Source organism: Stigmatopora argus, chromosome 2 (genome assembly GCF_051989625.1).
Source record: "Stigmatopora argus isolate UIUO_Sarg chromosome 2, RoL_Sarg_1.0, whole genome shotgun sequence".
Lineage (NCBI taxonomy): Eukaryota > Metazoa > Chordata > Actinopteri > Syngnathiformes > Syngnathidae > Stigmatopora > Stigmatopora argus.
Genome location: NC_135388.1, coordinates 10592030 through 10610526, shown reverse-complemented (window position 1 = coordinate 10610526; position 18497 = coordinate 10592030). Strand labels below are relative to the sequence as shown.

The 18497-nt window shown below is 39.2% G+C and overlaps 1 protein-coding gene across 1 annotated transcript in view; it reads left to right on the top strand.

Moving 5' to 3' along the window:
* Nucleotides 1–961: 961 nt before the first annotated feature.
* The window catches only part of myo1ea (myosin IEa), a 34019-nt gene continuing 16483 nt past the window's right edge, over nt 962–18497 (top strand). The window contains exons 1-4 of the mRNA XM_077626204.1: nt 962–1244; nt 13026–13169; nt 14385–14474; nt 15211–15305. Of these exons, the coding sequence (XP_077482330.1) occupies nt 1242–1244; nt 13026–13169; nt 14385–14474; nt 15211–15305 (332 nt within the window). The 5' untranslated portion in view covers nt 962–1241. The remainder of the gene's footprint in view (nt 1245–13025; nt 13170–14384; nt 14475–15210; nt 15306–18497) is intronic.

Genomic DNA, 18497 nt, shown 5'->3' with positions numbered 1-18497 from the left:
CAGGCGAGCAGTGCAAAAAACAAAACAAACAAAAAAATAAAAACACGTCACATCAGAGGTTGCTAAGCAACCGTAACCCAACAATGTTAGCTTCTTCCGGTCAAAATAGATTGAACGTCAATGGCAATAAAACATTCACTAACTCCTTAACCTTCCACTTCAAATGGATTGGACGTCTGGCAGCCAACAAATTAAACATTTTCTTCGGGGCGTCATTAGCAATAACATTCGCATGTTGGTTGGGCATTCACTTCCACTAGATGGGGATAAAATACTGTAAATTGCTGAAAGCGGCACTTTAAGTATTTACTTGGTGGATCGCGTCTATATTTTGTAACCCATCTGAAAAAAATATTTGTCATTTGTTTTGCTTTTTCATCAATTTATTCCTTCATAACGCAATAATTGAACTCATTAGTTTCCAATGACAGTGCTAGATGTCCAATCCATTTTGACTAGGTGATGCTATCAGCAAATTAAACAGTAAATATTTTACAATTCAATTTTTGAAATGTGATATTTGACTTCCTATTATGTTTGTACATGTTTAAATTAAAACAAAATTGTGAAACTGGCAGTTCATGTGATCATTTTTGAACGTATTAAAAAGAAATAGAATTAAAAATAAACGAAAAAGACTTGTAGCCAGTTCAGCCAATTTGAATTAATTTGACCGCTGTTGTGATCAATGGCATGCAAGGAGTTAAATCCTTTTTTCTTCTTAAATAATCATGAAAAAAAATCTCATTGGCATCAAAGGATTTAGAAAGAAATAAAACATTTTCACCAAAAACGTGAACGCGTGGTCTTTGATCTACACATTTTTACACAGTGAAAATGAGTCAAGTTCACTCTTTGATGTGGTCTCGCTGTTGCGCATGCGCGGTATCACCTCATGAATATTGAATGTACCTCCCATCTCGGAACCCTTTGATTGGACCGTTGTGACTCGGTTTCCTGTGTTTTTGTTTTAGAGCCCACTTTTGAGGGCATCGCTCTCGCCTTAAGGAGCTCGAAGCAGTCCGCCTGCCGCAGCCGACAGCCGACCGCTGACTGCCGTCACCGGACTCAGACGACGTCATTGCTCGCAATGGACGGAGGACATCGCTGAAGTGGAGTGTCGGACACGAACGGAACTATTACCCATCTACTTTGGATTTTTGCTCCTTCTCTAAGTTGATTCTTCTGAAACAGAAAACGCGTTTGTACGGCAAGAGGAGGCGAACACAGTTGTTTTGAAGATGGTGAGTAAAGTTGATCGACTTTTTTCAATGAACATGATGGTACATCATTAGGTACACCTGTTTTATCTCCTGGGATTCATTGCACAATCTACGATTTTCTCAGATGTAATGCTAAGTTTAGACAATTTGCCAATGTTTTTCATATTTTTTCCTCTTGATTTCGCTGCATTTTGAATTTTAATTTTGAAAGCGCTATCAATGTCACTTTGATACATTGTAGCTTCAAACGCACTGTTAACTTGAACCCTTTGAGGGGCAGGTGACTATTTTGGGAATTTTGTAGACAACTTATTAACCTCATGAAGATCTGACGTCCACATTTGTGGACATCATGGTCCATTTCGGCCACACTTGTTATATGTGAACGCCAGGTTGCAGTTAAAACCTTGAAGACCACCCGAGACTGTAGAATTAAGCCTAAGCAGCCAAATTCAAAACTTATCATCGCCATTCTGCCCAAATGTTGAGCATACATTAATGAGCTCTTTTATCTTTTCCCTCAATTTCCAAAATTTCATCACTTTCTTTTCTCTTCATATAATATAACCAACAAATTTGGGTAAAATAGGCTAATTTGATTTCAAGTTATCGCAACATGCCTTTACTGACCACTGTGATATTGGAACTTACTACACCAAAAATGTTTCACCTCTTCTGTATTATTTTATTACAAAATATCCTGCAAGGTTGATAATAATCCCTTTATCCGTTCTTGAATTATTTTGAGGACAAACATACTGACACACGGTCAAATATGAGGGTGTCAATTTATTATTATACTAATTACTTGTGTATTTTTAAGTCTTATCTCCCTGTGCTCTGCGATTGGCTGTCCACCCGCCTGGTGCCCGAAGTCAGCTGGGATAGGTTCAAGCACCCCCTGTGACCCTTGTGAGAATAAGCAGTATAGAAAATGATTGAATGAATGTATTTTTAACTAAATCAATAAAATGTTAACTAAAAAAAACACACAAAATTCACTGCTGGTGGCCACCAATTGAACCGTGAAGATTTTTTTCTTTTTAAACCTCCTACTACATATAACAAATGCCCAACTGTTGCTAAACAACCAATTCATTTAAACTGGGATGACTGGCTGATTGGGAGGGACTGGCAGAAATCATTAATGGCCTCTCCCTCTCAAAATGGAAAGGACGTCTACCTGTAAGATTCAAAATGTGCATTGTCGTCATTGTTCTTGATCAGATTTAGCTACACCTTCACGTAACATGAGAGGACATTGATATAGTTTGACGAATTCAGGACACGTCCTTGTCACAAACCGGTTATTCATGTGACAAGAATCAGGGAGCATGTGTCAGGCTCAGTGTGTTTGCCTATTCACTGCATGGAGACAGGTTTTTCCTGGTTACAGAATGCCATCCTTGCGACAGACACACCCCAGAGGTATTAAGACTTCATTCTGTCTTGTGTTTTGGCAGAAGTTGGAAAGCAAAATGTGGTGACCTGATGTTCAATGAGAGGAAAAACGTTTATAATTGGGATTTCTTCTTTGAGGGGAGGGGTATTTGAATGTTCACGGAAGGTTACTAACACACCTCAACTGGCAAGAGATGTCCATGCGCCTTTCAGTAAGAAGATTGTTTTTAAGCACCATTAAAGCGTGATTTTAGTTTTGGACTAAATCTGCTCATAATAATGAAGCTGGAGTCTGAGCCACTTGCAAAAGCCCAAGGCCACAGGTTGCATAACATTCAGTCCAGAGAATTTACCTCTAAGTTGTAGTGGGAAATGTGCTTTACACTGGAATGGGTATTCATCTAATAGTAGACTGTATCTTCATTAAGTGTGAACTGAGAATAGCCAGACAAACTGAACCTTTACAAAAAATAGATTTCAATAAATCAATCTCAACTGAAATGGTGTTTATTCTTGTTCTTCAGGCCAAAAGGTCTCTGCTGTGTCATTGAAACAAGGTGTAAATATTTAGACTGCCACTCTAAGGGAATAGCATCGCTCGGTAGTCCCCTCTGCCAGATGCCGGATAGCACGTCGGCATGACAGCAGATGGTTTGCATTATTTTCTGTTTCTCCTAGACCAAGCCCCCCTTTTGCTCTCTGTCGGTTTCAAAGCTGTCGCTCTGTCTTGTCGCCGCTGGTGAGGTTTGAATTCCAGCTCCCTCTCTTTTGGAACAGGACGGACACCCGTTCACCTGGGGAACCCGTTTGGCTTGTTGTTACTGTGCTTCAACACACTACTCCAGCATTTCCGTGCGGGCTGTTTTTTTGCACCTCTGCTTACCATGTGAGCAGTCCTGAGCGTTGTTGACTTGTTCAAACCAAAGTGTGAAGCAATCTCGACTGTGCACTCATCTCTGCACACTTAAAATTGACTTTTTTCTTCGATATCACTTATACTAAGAGGCCAGATATTTGAAGACATACCAGCAAGAGGGCTATCCTAAAATTGTTACTTTTATTTAATACATTCTTGCAATGGGTGTACATGATTTTGGCATGCTCTACACACAATGTTTTGCTAATTAAAGTGTAGGCAATTAGAGGTTAACTCATACTTTTTCTTCTCACAGCATTTACTTGTCCATGATTTATTTGCTAGAATGAAATGATGTTAGGTTAAGATGCATAATTGAACATAACCTGTGTTTATGCACATATCATATTGAAAATGCATGTTTTATTCTGTTATGATGAGATAACTGCAGCTTAAAAAAATAACCCATTTTTATTGTTACATTGCTTACAGCATTTTGTCTTTGTGAAAAGGCAGATGAAACCAGGAATAGTTGGCAAGAATATATATTACTTTTCATAATTTTTAAATGCATGAAATAAATGATGCATTCAGTTGAAAAGTGCTAAGAGCTATGCGCTAATAGTTGCCAACCACCCAAAAAATCATTGGTATGGATCAAAACACAAGCTACATGTTTTCCTTAGTTTATTTAAAAAGATACGCCTAAATATACTTTGAAATCTCCTTTTTAAATTATTTATTATTTTAATTGTTTACACAATACAAAGTGGCCCAGTGTGGAGTTTGGATGTTCTCCCCGGGCTTCCGTGGGTTTTCTCCGGGTACTCCGGTTTCCTCCTACATTTCAAAGACATTCATGCTAAGCTGATTGGACACTCTAAATTGCCCCTAGGTATGAGTATGAGCATGAATGGTTGGTTGTTTGTCTCCTTGTGCCCTGCGATTGGCTGGCCACCAATTCAGGGTGTCCCCTGCTTCTGGCCCAAAGTCAGCTGGGATAGGCTCCAGCACCCCCCAGCTCATTTTCCTGCTGTGGTAATGTTAATATCTGACAAAGCTTTCTTGATAACTTTTAATGCAATGTTTGGTTACCCCTGGAAATTTTGGGGCCCCACGCCATAGCTGCTGGGACCTATGTAATGGTAGATCTGCCACTGCTAGTGAGGCTGTCAGGCATTTAGTATTCCTGGCTCTGACGTAACTCTCCACTGTTAAAGTGGTCAGATAAGAACCTAGCACTTTTCTCCTCTTGTTTTGAGAACTGAATGACTGTGTCTCCAAAGGGGCATGCATATTTTACTGTGGTCGTGCAACCCTGTATTAAGTCTCGGCCTTGTTTTGCGACTAACTGGCCAGCCAAACTTTTAGGTAATGTGACTCCATGTCTTGTAAGTTTAGCTGCCGTGTTTAGACCACTCAGCATTGACACTGTGGACTTCCTCCTGCGTGAATAATTTTCAAACGGTAATATAGTTTTTTATGACTCATGTGTTGAGTAAAGCCCGGTGGACGAGTGGTTAGCCTGTTGGTCTCACAGTTTGAGGGTTTGATTCCAGTTTCTGAGCCTTCCTGTTTGGAGTTTGCATGTTCTCCCTTGGTTTGCGTGGGTTTTCTCTAGGTGCCCCAGTTTGCTCGCACATTCCAAAAAACATGCATGTTTTTGGTGGTTGAACACCCTAACTCGCCCCCAAGTATGAGTGTGAGCGTGTATGGTTGTCTGTCTCCTTGTGCCCTGCAATTGGTGTTCTTTTTATTTAATCAATCAATGTTGTGGAATTTCTAAATGGCCCTTGTGTCATTTCAATCTTTTCTGTTTAGACTTCTCTGCTCAGTTTTGTAGCATTTCTATGAAACGTGATATGCATCAAACATTCCTAATGCCCTCTGTCCTTAATGATGGCTCATCTAGGGTGGAGCGTTTTCATAAACGTGGCTGTAAATGTAATTGATCTTTGATCACTGACTTATAACGATAACAGTGTATTAAATTAAATTTCCTGATTAGATCGAGACTTCGTCTGGATCTCGGGGTAGGATTTCCGCTCAACCTGCCATGATGGATAACTAATGTGAAAAGAGAATTGTCATTTGAAGCATTTTGTATAAATCCAGTTGCAGTTGATTTCTATCCCAGACATAAATGATATTGTCCAAATTGTAACCACTGAAATCATACGTCCTGATCAGAAAAGAGGTGAACATTCCATGCATACATCCATTCCTTGTTAGTTGTACGATAGAGGACATGAATTATGCTTGGCATCTGAGTGAAACTTCTGAACATCAACATATGAAAAAGCACGAATGGATTAAGTCCAGTAGCTCATCTGTTAACAGCTGAAGCGTTCCAACTTAAAGCCTGGTGCCTTTTCCTTGGCTGTGATCTGATACAACAATAATATTATTAAACTGTCGCTGTAAGGTCTGCTGTTATGGTTGTGTCTCAGCCAAAACCTTTCATTTGATCATGCCGCAGCAGCTCCAGTAAGCAGTTTGACGAGGTGTCTTCTATTGATACTACTCCAAAACAACCGGGCGATTGAGGTCACAATTTAATGTGAATGACAAAATAATGAAAAATAATGTTCCAATAAGGATCAAACCTGTTTTGCCTCTTTATATCCCTGTCTATTTATTCCTAAATATTGTTACCTTGCTTTTCTGTATCATGTGACACAAACCCACATAAATATAGACAATGCAATGGGAAACAATAACCAAGCCAAAGTATTTAAAGGTTTGCCACGTCCTTTTTTTTCCCTCTGGAATATTGTTACGCACTGTCGCACTGCTCCTTTTAGAATGGCACTTAATGCCCTATAAGAATACCGTACTATTTCACTGTAGTCTTTAGCTCATAATTAATACTTTACTGAGAATTTGGGATTGCACAAGTTGTCTCTACACAGCATTTTGAAAACATTGGTTCAGTCAAAGGTCTTCGAAGGTGCCATTCATTAGGTAGATGTATACATGTTCCAGGGGGAAACTTGTTTGAAAATGCTAATGCCATTGCTAAGGCCTTTTAAATAAGTGGTTTGCGTTTTAGTTAGGATTTAAAGCAAAGAGCATTAACTGTGCTCAAAAGAAGCCCTGTTTGATTTCCTTGGCACTAAAAGCAGATGAGATTCATTGACCAAAACAGACCTTTTCATCCCATACCAAAGATCTTCTTTGTTTCTTGTGAATCATTGTAATTTGTTTCTAAATTGCTTATGGAATTTATCAAATGTAGTACTCCACTATCAGCTAAAGTTTGTTCAGATATAGTGCAGTGGTGTCAAACTAATTTTTGTCGTGGACTACAACGTGCATATGGTTTTCTTCTTCGGCCATTATTGTTGTTAGATTAAAAAAAACAAAGGAAAAACAATGACTATTTACGCTTTAATTATTTTTCTTCATTTAGTGTAAAAAGAAAACAACACCTGTGATATAGGGATTTCTCAACAGTCCATGTCTTACCAAAAACTTTATAGTAAACAACAAAAGCACATTCTCATCTCATTTTCTGAACCGCTTTACCCTCACTAGGGTCGCGAGGTGGGGTGCTGGAACCTATCCCAGCTGACTTCAGGCCCTGAATTGGTGGCCGGCCAATCGCAGGGCACAAGGAGACAAACAACTATTCATGCTCAGACTCAAACCTAGGGGCAGTTTAGAGTGTCCAATCAGCCTATCATGCATGTCTTTGGAATGTGGGAGGAAACCGGAGTACCCAGAGAAAACCAACGCAGGCCTGGGGAGAACATGCAAACTCCACACACGTGGACCGACCTGGATTTGAACCCAGGACCCTCACTCTGAGGCCGACACGCTAACCAGTCATCCGCCGGGCCGCTCCCCAAAAGCACATTATGTTTGATATTTGAAGGACTTATTTTTAGAGAAGATTTGTCTCATTTCCAAAGGAGCTCAAACATGTCATAAATGTCATCACTTTATCGTCTATAAAGCTAAATTTGAGCGTAATAGTCATGAGTGTGTTACACACAGCACGAATGGTTGATTTATGCAGGGACATTTAGATCCACTTCTGTTCACTCCTCAAACACTGACTGTCTTTCATCTCTACATCTCTGAGTCCTGGACATTCATTGAGTCACATTTCCTGCAAATACCATGCCTATTGTATGGAGGATTGATGGAGCTAGCTTAGATCAGAAGAAAGGCAGAAAGTTGAGAAGCCACTGAAGGGTTTCAGGTTGAAAAGAAAAAAAATGTGCAATTGTTTCTTTGCATGGATGCAATGCCAAAGTGCCTCAGGATCATTGATTGAAACCTGAGTGCAAAGTCCTAGTGGCACACAGATAAATGGTCAAGACTCCAGATGCTTGCTTTATTTACATTCTACTTCTACAGAGGCTGGTCTGTAACTGTACCGTACGTTACATGTAAGTGTTTTTCATTTCCACAGTGTTGAACCCTGAACTACAATCATTTCGGGCTATATTTAGAGATTTTATTTTTTTAAACACTGATTCTGTCAGACACGTTTTAAATCAACCCTCAGGATAAACACCACCGCAACAGAACTGAAACAGTTTGTAATTTTAGTCCGTGATGTTTTTGAAATCTTTTCTTTGGCGGGGCAGTGTACTACATACACACACCCTTCCCTGTAGACATAGCATTGTGTGACATCACAATTAGTCGGTCCTCACATTACCATCTTCCAGCAAAAGTAATAAATCACTTGCATATTCATGCTTCTCAGTGTGAAGTGGAGATCTTTGACAAATTTACATATTGGAAAAACGCTGCCCTTAAAAAAGAAGCAATTATCATAAGGTTAGGATTTGACAGTGCACCTAACTGGGAGTGGCAGTAGATTCCTTAAAATGAGTTGAGTTCACTTTCATACAACGAGAGTCATACAAATGGCTGGCATTCCGAAAACCTGTATATCAAGTCGCTCATATTGCAAATCGCGACCATTTTTTTCCATTTCATGTTTTCAATTTAGATTTTAATTGGGCATCCTAAATGTTCCAAGAAGGCACATGCACTCTTTTCATCTTCATCAGTCTGATTACCCAATTGAGTAGAGTTCAGACAGCAGATTGGGGTACAGTTGTCCAAATATGACATTCTCTTCCCCTTAAACTAAGCCAGATAGTTCTTGGATCAAAGAAACAGTGTGTCAGGACCGCAGATGTGCCTTGTGTTGCTCTATGATAAGTTACAAAATGTTTCTATACCATCACTATCATTTCCTGAATCATTAAATGTAACACTGCGTTCAAAGATCCCTTCAAGAATAACTATTGCCTACATCAGGCCAAATTCCCAAGTGACGTTGCTTTGTCCAACAAGCTCTTTGTGAAGGATTGCTGGATCATTACAAGCAAAGTTCATGTCTGGCTTTGTTGATTTCCATACATCATTCAAATTCAAAGCAGACCACTGAGGTTGGAACATAGACAAGAAAAAAACCACAGCTTTACACAAGCTTTAAATCTCATACTTGTATAATGACAATACAAGCATTCAATTCAATGTTGGTCGTGAGTTTGACACCTGTACCCTTTTTCTTCTTTAAAATGTTTGCTATTACTTGGCTATTTTATTTCACTACATCTATATTTCTCTTTAATTCAATGCTATCTATTATATTCGGTTTAATTTGCATATTTTTAATATGATTTTTCATTCGGGTTTGTGTTCCAAAACACTTTGGGCATCTCTAGTTAATTTGTAACATATGTTTCCAGAATGATTTTCGTAGGGTCTTAATCCTTGGGTTTATCATCAGTGGTTTTATTGTCATTGACCAGTGAGGCATGTAATCTGTAAATGTTGATTTAATCTCTATTTCCCTGCTGCTCACCAGATTGTTGAAAGCATAATACTAATTTCCTTGACAACCAGTTTTTTTTGTAAAGTTTAGTGGCAACATAACTTGTGTGGCCCACTTTTAATTCCTTACGCTGCCACTGATGGCCCCATCTGGCAGCGATCTTAGTCAAATTGGATTGGACGGTTAGCATCGTCAATGGCAATAGAAGACCATTCACAGGCAGTCTACTATTGCCAATGGCAGGTAATGAGTTCATAGCATTCTAACTATATTATATAATATATGTATAAAATATATTATAACAACGGCAATTAGTCTCTTAATTTTTAAAACATTAAAAAGTTGTTTACTTGTCATATAGTTTAGTGTTTTGGGTGCAATAATTAGTTTGTTCTTGTTTTCATTTGAATTTTTAAAATTGTTTTTTGAAAGATTTTTTTATTTCATGCATAATGCAAATTTGATGCATAGAAATAAAATATGATCCAGTGTCCATATATGAATGACACCAGCTCGTTATGATTTTAAGTTTTTTTTTATTTTTAATGACCAAAAATGTCACTTGCCCCATTAAGTATTAAGAACTATTTGACTTCCATTGACAGTGCGTAATAGATATCCAATCCATCTCAACTATTACTTATTCATTCTGTTGTTTTCAAACACAATAAGAGCAATTTCGTACCACTTCAATGTTATTAGCAGGCTCACTTGTTTCTTATTTTTAAGAGGGCGTGCAGTGTATCTCATGCTTACAGTGCTAACACTGGCTGGACTGTGTCAGCTTCTGCGGTGGAAAAGCACAGAAGGAAGAAATGAGGGGAAAAGTGCCGCTTATGATACTGAATCAAAGCCAGCCATTTCCTGTTCACTGAGCCAGCTTCTGCTTAGCGCTTGCCATATATGGCGATGGTATTTGCATGGCCTTATGGATCGTCATGGATTCTGGAATGCCTTTTTTTGTGGGGAAAATTCCCCACCTTTATTTTGGCTTTGGCTCACGAAATGCTTGTGTTCTTTGAGATTCCGAAGGGAGGAAAAAAAAGACAAATTATAACGTAGTCTTAAGTCTAAATTTAAATTGAACGTAAAGTAACTGGGACAAGGTGCTCAGAAAGTGGTGTCAGTCTCAACCACTATCTCACTTGAGTAATATGACCTTTAACACCACTCAGTCCTGTGTGCAGTCAATCCAGGCTCTTTTTGTATGTGCATTTCTGCGTGTATGCCGCCCTGTTTCCCTGCTCGTGCCTGTTGATGTAAGACTCTTTTCTCAGTCGTCTTGCCTCATTAAACCAGCCCAAGTCAAAACACATGAAGCTACTCTACCAACATTTGACATGCGCCTCCTACTTGCACAACGTATTAGTTCCCTCATCATGAATCTGTACTTTTTCATTCCAGACAGGTTAATTGAGGCACACTTAGGGCTCACATTCTCCTCCCCTCTCCTGGATAGTTTTCCCACACACCCTCTGTTGTCACTTAGTGACTTGAGGCATTTGTGGGTCTTGGTTTTGTCTGTGGTGCCAAAACATGCTGATGTAAAATGCACATTATGTATAATCACAGGATTTAAAGCGATGAAGGAAGAACTGTTGCTGATGTGAACAGCATTTGAAATTTCAAAATAGCTTAATGTCAAGTCTTCCTTTACTTTCAATCAAGTTATGACATTTATCTAAGACATCTACTGTCATGGCTTGCTATTACCTAACCTTACATTTAGCAGGGGGTGGAACAATTGATCGATGTGATTGTTAAGCACAATCGAATTGAAAGGTCAAATTGAAAATGTAAGAAAAGGAAACGAAACAGAAATTTTATTTTGCAAGAAACAATCACACCATTTACTTTCTCCGGCCCCCCTTTTGACACCTATGACCTACAACACTGAAACTTGATAACTCAATAACCTTGGTAGTGCTGTAACTGCTTAAATATATGTTAAATGTTGTTATGGACGAGTGGTTAGTGCATCGGCCTCACAGTTTTGTGGTCGAGGGTTCGATCCCAGGTGGGTCCTCACTGTGTGGAGTTTGCATGTTCTCCTAGGCTTGCGTGGGTTTTCCCCACAAACTCCGGTTTCCTCCCACATCCTAAAAACATGCATGGTAGGCTGATTGAACACTCTAAATTGGCCATGTGTATGAATGGGAGCGTGAATGGTCGTCTGTCTCCTTGTGCCCTGCAATTGGCTGGCATCCAGCACCCCTGCAACCTTTGTGAGGATAAACGGTTCAGAAAATGAATGAATGTTAGCGGTAGTTAGTACACGTTTCTATTTTACCCCATGTAACATCTCCATGTTATTGTAAGAAGGAAAATGTGCACACTTCTGTTGCCCATCCTAGAAAAAGTAGTAAAACATGTTAATGGGTGTGATATGAAGTAGTAATTAAGTGTTAATTGGTTATTGTACCAGGAAAGGGAAGTACCTGGGTTAGTCTGCCAAAGGTGTTAAAAGGTGTTAAAATTTGTAAAAAGTGCTTCATTTTCCTTCTTATAAAGTCTAAATTCACCCTGGAAGGTTTTAAAAGTGCACCCTTTCTCTCTTTAATAGTTAATGACTGACTTTGCTCTGGAGTTTAATATAGGGTTGTTATTACATCTACTAAGGAAGATTTGTTTGATACAGCTCTGGGATTTATAGTATGAAGTAGACTTAGACTAGAATCAGAACAGTAGAAATGCAACCTTTAGGCTTCCTTGCTTTCCTCATGGGAGGAAGCCAAAGGTTAAATAGTGGCCGTTATCCGTGTGAGTTGCCGTCACCGTCCTTGCTGTCCGATGTGACCTTCTTCCGCAGTAGCCACACACTGAGTGACACAACACTGACTCAGAGCACATGATGGATGACCTCACAGTCAGCTAAAGCAAAACAAGAGATTTGGGCTTGAGTGTTCACATGTGGATGGAAGTCTGCTCCCAAGGGGAACATACTCATCCTGCCTCTATAATTGCAAAACTGATGATTGTGAAGAAGCGTGGTTTATTTTGGGGTCTGATTACCTCATAGGTGGCGCTGAAGCCGCAACACTCGATGTCATTCTAATGAATGAATGATAACATAAAATAAAAATATCTTGGGGAAGAAAAACATTTATACTCCTAGGCATATGGGTCATTTCAGAAATGGAAAAAACACTCCAGTTCCTTGATACTTTAAAATACGCCCATACTAAAACAAGCTATTTCTGACTAGATTTACTTTCCTGAGAGGAAATCTTAAAAAAAACTGAGAAAAGAATGCTTGAAAATATTTTCTAAAATACCAAGAGAGGCTGCCATTTTTCTCTGTATTATTTGTTCAATTGCTCTGTAATTATAATGTGTCCTGTCATTTTGCCAACATTTGTTTTAATAAACATAGGGTGATGCTTTTTTTCCGCTCACTATGAACCTTGCATTTTATAATCATGTCTTTATACCATAATATGATGTGGGAACCTGTAGTCTACTTGTTAACAAATAGATTCTTTTGTGAAAAAAAATGGATCCACTTTATTAGAATAGTACCTTGGAATATCTCCTTGTTTACTTAAGTCTATCCACTTGATCAGTATTAACACTTAAGTTTACTTTGGAGGAAAAGCTAACATCTGCATTTCTCTTACAGTCAGTGTTGTAAACATCAAATAAATCATGCCATTCAAGTTTTAGAATAGTTAAAACAAACTAATCAGATCTTTCATAATTTATTACCTATTATCTAACTGTCGTTCTGTGTGTTCTGTTTCAGGGGGGCCGGGGTCAATTCGGGTACCACTGGCAGAGCCACAATGTCAAACTGAGCGGCGTGGACGACATGGTGCTGCTCAGCAAGATCAACGAAGACGCCATTGTGGATAACCTGAAGAAGCGCTACATGGATGACTACATCTTTGTATCCTGGCCTCATAATGGCGCCTCGCACATCGGCGAGAAATTACGGGTTTCGCTTCACCTCCGCTTTTCCCAGAATGGTCCAGTAGTCATTGGGGGCAGTGAGTAACCTCGTTGTCGGAAGTTAACTACTGCACCTTCTGCGGTTGAGGGGGCACAGGTCAGCTTGGTAGCACTGCCAGATGTTTGACTCACTTGAGCAAGAAAAGACGATTTTACTACAGTGTAAACCGTTACGAAACAGTCAGCATGCCAGTTTGCAACTTATTCAATGTATTGTTTTTACTGACTAAGCATATCAATTATATGATGTTTTCATTGCAGTCTGATGGTTGCTTAGTCAGTTAGAGTGATTATGCTAAACATTGTACAGTGAACTAACACTCTTCACAGAGGATAAAGAGCTGTTTAGACTTAAACCAGGTTTATTGGTGGCTAAATGTTTGGTGTTTGTAACACACAACCTTTTTCTTTTGACAGGGAAGCTAATTTCTAAACATGCCATGGTTACTGCAGACATACCGTCTTCCTTTTGGTGAGGATTTCTGGTTTTGATTTCAACTCTCAGATTCCATTGCACAACTATGAGGATTCATTATTTGTACAGTCCGTGTCCATGCACGATTTAGTGAATGAACAACTCATGAAGGGAGAAAGACGAAGCCCTGTGCATGCGAAGCAGCACATTTATGGCAGCGTCAGGGGGTTGTGAACTTTGCTAAATGCTGGCAGCTTTAGGGCTGACAAGTCTTGGTCGGGATTTAGATGTTGGTCAGCAAACACCAGTGCTCACTGTAGGCCACCCACAATAGCAGCTTTATGCATTTGTTACCGGCAGTGCTTTGGCTTTGGTGTCCAAAAGCTCACGGCAGTGTTGTATGCTCACTTTAGTCTCGGCTGTTTATTAAAAAACAAGTTTGTATTGTCAACGGAGGATCTGGTCATCTTTAGCTATTAGACAGGTTTTACATTTCTGTAAAAAAAGGGAAAAAGTATGCTGAACTTGAAATTGAAAGTTGGGGAAGTTTAATTAAAGTTTTGAAGAAATACAAACCCAAAAAATATTGTATCTAAACTGGATTGCAGTTTAACTTCATCATGCAGGTTAGAGGAATTTTCACTGCTAGCAACTTTGATGAATGTCCAATCCAAATTGTTGCTTTCTTTCCCTACAATCAGTCTTTTCTTTTTCAACCTTAACCAAGACCTTCATCAGACATACATTGGTCCTGTGCTAATTTCCATCAACCCCTTCAAGCAGATGCCTTACTTTGGGGAGAAAGAAGTGGAAATCTATCAAGGCGCGGTAAGCATTCGCCTGGGCCGTCTTGCTGCAATCTGCGCAGCTTTTATGATGCGACTCTCCTCAGAACAAAGTTGCTAAAAAGAACTGGTTTGGATTCAGCGCAAAGGTTCCAGCTGGCGGCAGCAGATGTTGCCTGTCAGGAACTGGCCCCGATCACGGGGAAGGCTTGGCACTGCCGTCATAGAACTGTGTGTTCAAGTCAGCCTTGTGTCTTCGGCCAGCTGTGCACTTCCAAACCCCAGACGGTGTAGCGTATTACTCCGTATTTCATAGAATAATGTACTGCCTGGGTATAAAACTGCATAAGTGATAGTATTAATGGTGAAACCAAAGCAACAGGGTGGGGAACAAAGTATGTGATCCTAATCTACACCATTTACTTGTTGTGTAAACGTTTCGGAAGTTCCCTAATGCTAATCATCCATCATCATTTCATTCTCTGACAGGTTTAATATTGAGCATATGTACCGTCATTTCACAAATGGACTATATTTGGAATAGAAGTAACCCGATTTGTTCGAGATACTTACTGTATGAGTCAGCAATCCTTAGTGCAGTTAATTTGTTCATCACTAGTGTGTAGACTTTTTTTCATCCACTTTCACTCGTGTTTTCTTTAACAGTAGCAGTCCAACATTGGATGCTTGGCTAACAACACATTGAGATTCATTTTAGAGTCGACGCAATTTTTAAATGATTTTTTTTCTGTCCTTTTGATTTCATTTCCATTCTCCAGGCCCAGTATGAAAACCCTCCTCACATCTACGCTCTGGCTGACAACATGTACAGAAACATGATGATCGACCGAGAAAACCAGTGCGTCATCATTAGGTAAAAACACCCTTACTGAACTGCCTTCTCCCAATGTTCAATGAACCTTCAGGATGTGAGTCAATGTCGCAAAAGATGACGATTAATGTTTCAAATGACTAAAAGACAGAGTGTAGGTGATTGTGAGCATAGATAAACTAGCAGTGAGGAAGAACAAATCTAACAGGTTCCTCCACATACTAATCTTTGGACGGTAAATGACACCTTCCCCCATTGAATCATTGTACAGCATATTTGACATGAAATGGAACTATGCATTGATGGGGTTGAACGCTTTATAGTACATGTGTCAAAGTGGCGGCGCAGGGGCCAAATCTGGCTGGCCGCATCATTTTGTGTGGCCCGGGAAAGTAAATCATGAGTGCTGACTTTCTGTTTTAGGATCAAATTAAATTGTATAGATGAATAGAGTATAGATGTATATTAAATTTCCTGATTTCCCCCTTTTAAATCAATAATTGTATATTTTTATTTTTTTTCTGTGTTTTTAGTTCAAAAATAATTTTGTTAAATCTAAAAATATATATTTTTTAAAAGCTAAAATAAACATTGTTTTTGATCTATCAAAAACTGAATATTCAGGGCTTTTAATGTAGTTATTTTAATCAATTTATTTAAAAAAAATCTAAATATTATATCTAAAATGGTCCAGCCCACGTGAAATCAAGTTGACGTTAAAGCGGCCCGCGAACCAACCCGAGTCCGACATCCCAGCTTTATAGGGTATTTGTTTAAGCCATTGACTGCTGTCATATACATGGACTTGACATGTGGGGTGTTGTAGGCCACACTTGTACCCAAAATGTGATGCCCATGTATGTGGGTGCCAGGTTTTATGGGGCGGGGTATTTTAGCATTTTTACTGGGCTCCTTCATTCATCACCACCAATAGCAGCCAATGAATTCAGTTTCTTCATTCTCCACTTCTTTGAATTGTAAGACATTTTAAGTCTCTTGATGCAGTAGTTTTGTTGTTTCTGGAGAGAGGAGTGATGTGTCACCTATGGTGCAATCACCTGAACACCGCAGCTCCGATTTTGCCTACATCATGATGACTGAATCCCGATTCAGCACTTTAAGCCTGTTGTTTGGCCAGCCAGTACTTACTAGTTGACTTTTGTCGACATAAAGGCACCGCGTTGAATTATGCCATGGTCTAAATCAGCAAACAAAAGCATGAAAGTGGTGTTATGATGAGGCAAACAAAGGTCGCCGCCAACTGCTGGTCGGGCAGTCTGGTCAGCACTCGCATGTGTGTACAATTTCCAATATTTATTTTGAAAAGGAACAATGCAAGCAGTGGTGGTGGCAAGTAGGAAAGGACAAATACTTTGCTACTGTACTTGAATTCAGTTACTGTATTACAGAGTAGATGTGAACATTGAGGGTTGTCATAAAATAAGTTGTGGTTTCGCCGTGCAGCATGCTTCTTTGGGTCGCTGTATTTTTTTTTTTACTAAGCATTAGGTCATTTCCACACAGCATCTTCTCTGCTCTTCATTCTGTAATACTGTCATTTAAGGTCTGCACCATTCTGCATGCAATTGCAAAGTTGTTTGACCATTTTCATTCACTATCCTTGATTGCTACACTTGCAGTAAAATTGGCATGCCAAAGATTTCCTAGAGGCAAGGACAAAGTGCATACTCGTAAAAGGAGCTGAAACTTTATAGGTCATTCCCTGACTTGGAGGACATTTTACACCCCAGCCTTCACATTTTAAGTCATCTTCATACTAAATACTGTAATGCAGTGCCTGAATTAAATTAGCGTACTTGCCCTGATACCAAATCTAAAAGCTGAGAGAAAAGAATGCTGTTTGTAAAGGTAGCCAGGAATTCCCCCAAATATTCAATTTTTTCTCTTGACTCCTAATAGAAAATTGTATCTAAAATAAAACAATTCAAATGATTTTTTATAATTTGTTTTGCTTGTATTGATGGAAAAGTTTATTTTTTGGGCTAAAATGTCCTCCCGTTCCTAAGTGACCCATATAATCATCTATCTATTCTAGAGTATCAAGTAAATATTCAAGATTGCTGGAAAGAATCAATTTTATTGCACTCTTATTGAATTCTCATGTCTGACTGCCATTGACAGTGATAGACGTCCAATTCGCTTTGACTGGTAGGGTTGACAGCAGTCATTCGGTGAGTTCATTCAGCTGATAATTCTCAAATGCTTTGGACACTTCCTCCTTGATGCCGACATGCCCTAAATAGAAAGCACATTTCAAGAGGGAGATGCCAAAATTTGCATGCAGTAGTGCAAAGACTCCCAGTTTACAGTGAGGAGGCGCTGGACTGAGTGCGCAGGGGGGGGGGTTAATAGAAGAGTGGCTTCCTCTGGCCGCTGTTAACAGGCTACAGCTGTGTTTTTCGCGCAGCGTTTAGCCAGGCAACTCTACTTTAAGGCACGGGAGGGGGAGAAAAAAAACAGGACTCCACAGCCATCCACCGCCAAACCACATGCGTCCAAATAAGTATGACCCAAAAGTCAAGAAGGGAAAGTAGAATGTAGTGTGTGGGAATAGAGATGAAGGCAATTCTGCACCGCTAGGATTTACTTGCACTGGCCCGTCGCACATAGAGTTGTATGAAAAGGTTTCGGCACCCCCGATAATTTTCAAGATTTTTCTTTGTAAATCATTGCTTGTTTGGATGAGAAATTTCAGTTAAATATATCATATAGAAGACAAACAGTGATATTTGAGAAGGAAAATGAAGTTCATAGGATTTACAGAAAGTGTGCAATAATTAAAGAAAAGTAGGCTAGTGCATACATTTGAGCATCCCAACAAAAAAATTATTAAATCAATAGTAGATCCTCTTTTTGCAGAAATAACAGCTTCTAAACACTTCCTATAGTTTCCAATGAGAGTCTGGATTCTGGTTGAAGCTTTTTTTGACTATGAACTACCCTGTTTTTGTGCCATATATTATGATCTTCAACTCATGATTGGTATTTTGCAAGTGTTATGAGTAGAACCTTCAGTAAAAAAAATCACAATAAGAGTAGACCAGTCATTTATTTATTACTTTGATTATCTGCATCATTGAAATGTTCCACAACACAAAACAAGAACTACTTGTCCAAAACCACAAAGAAGCCAGAACTGGGAAAACAGGAACAGTGACTAAATCAGTATGCACAAGTTAGATCTATAACATTGTTAATGTATCCCCCTCAGGT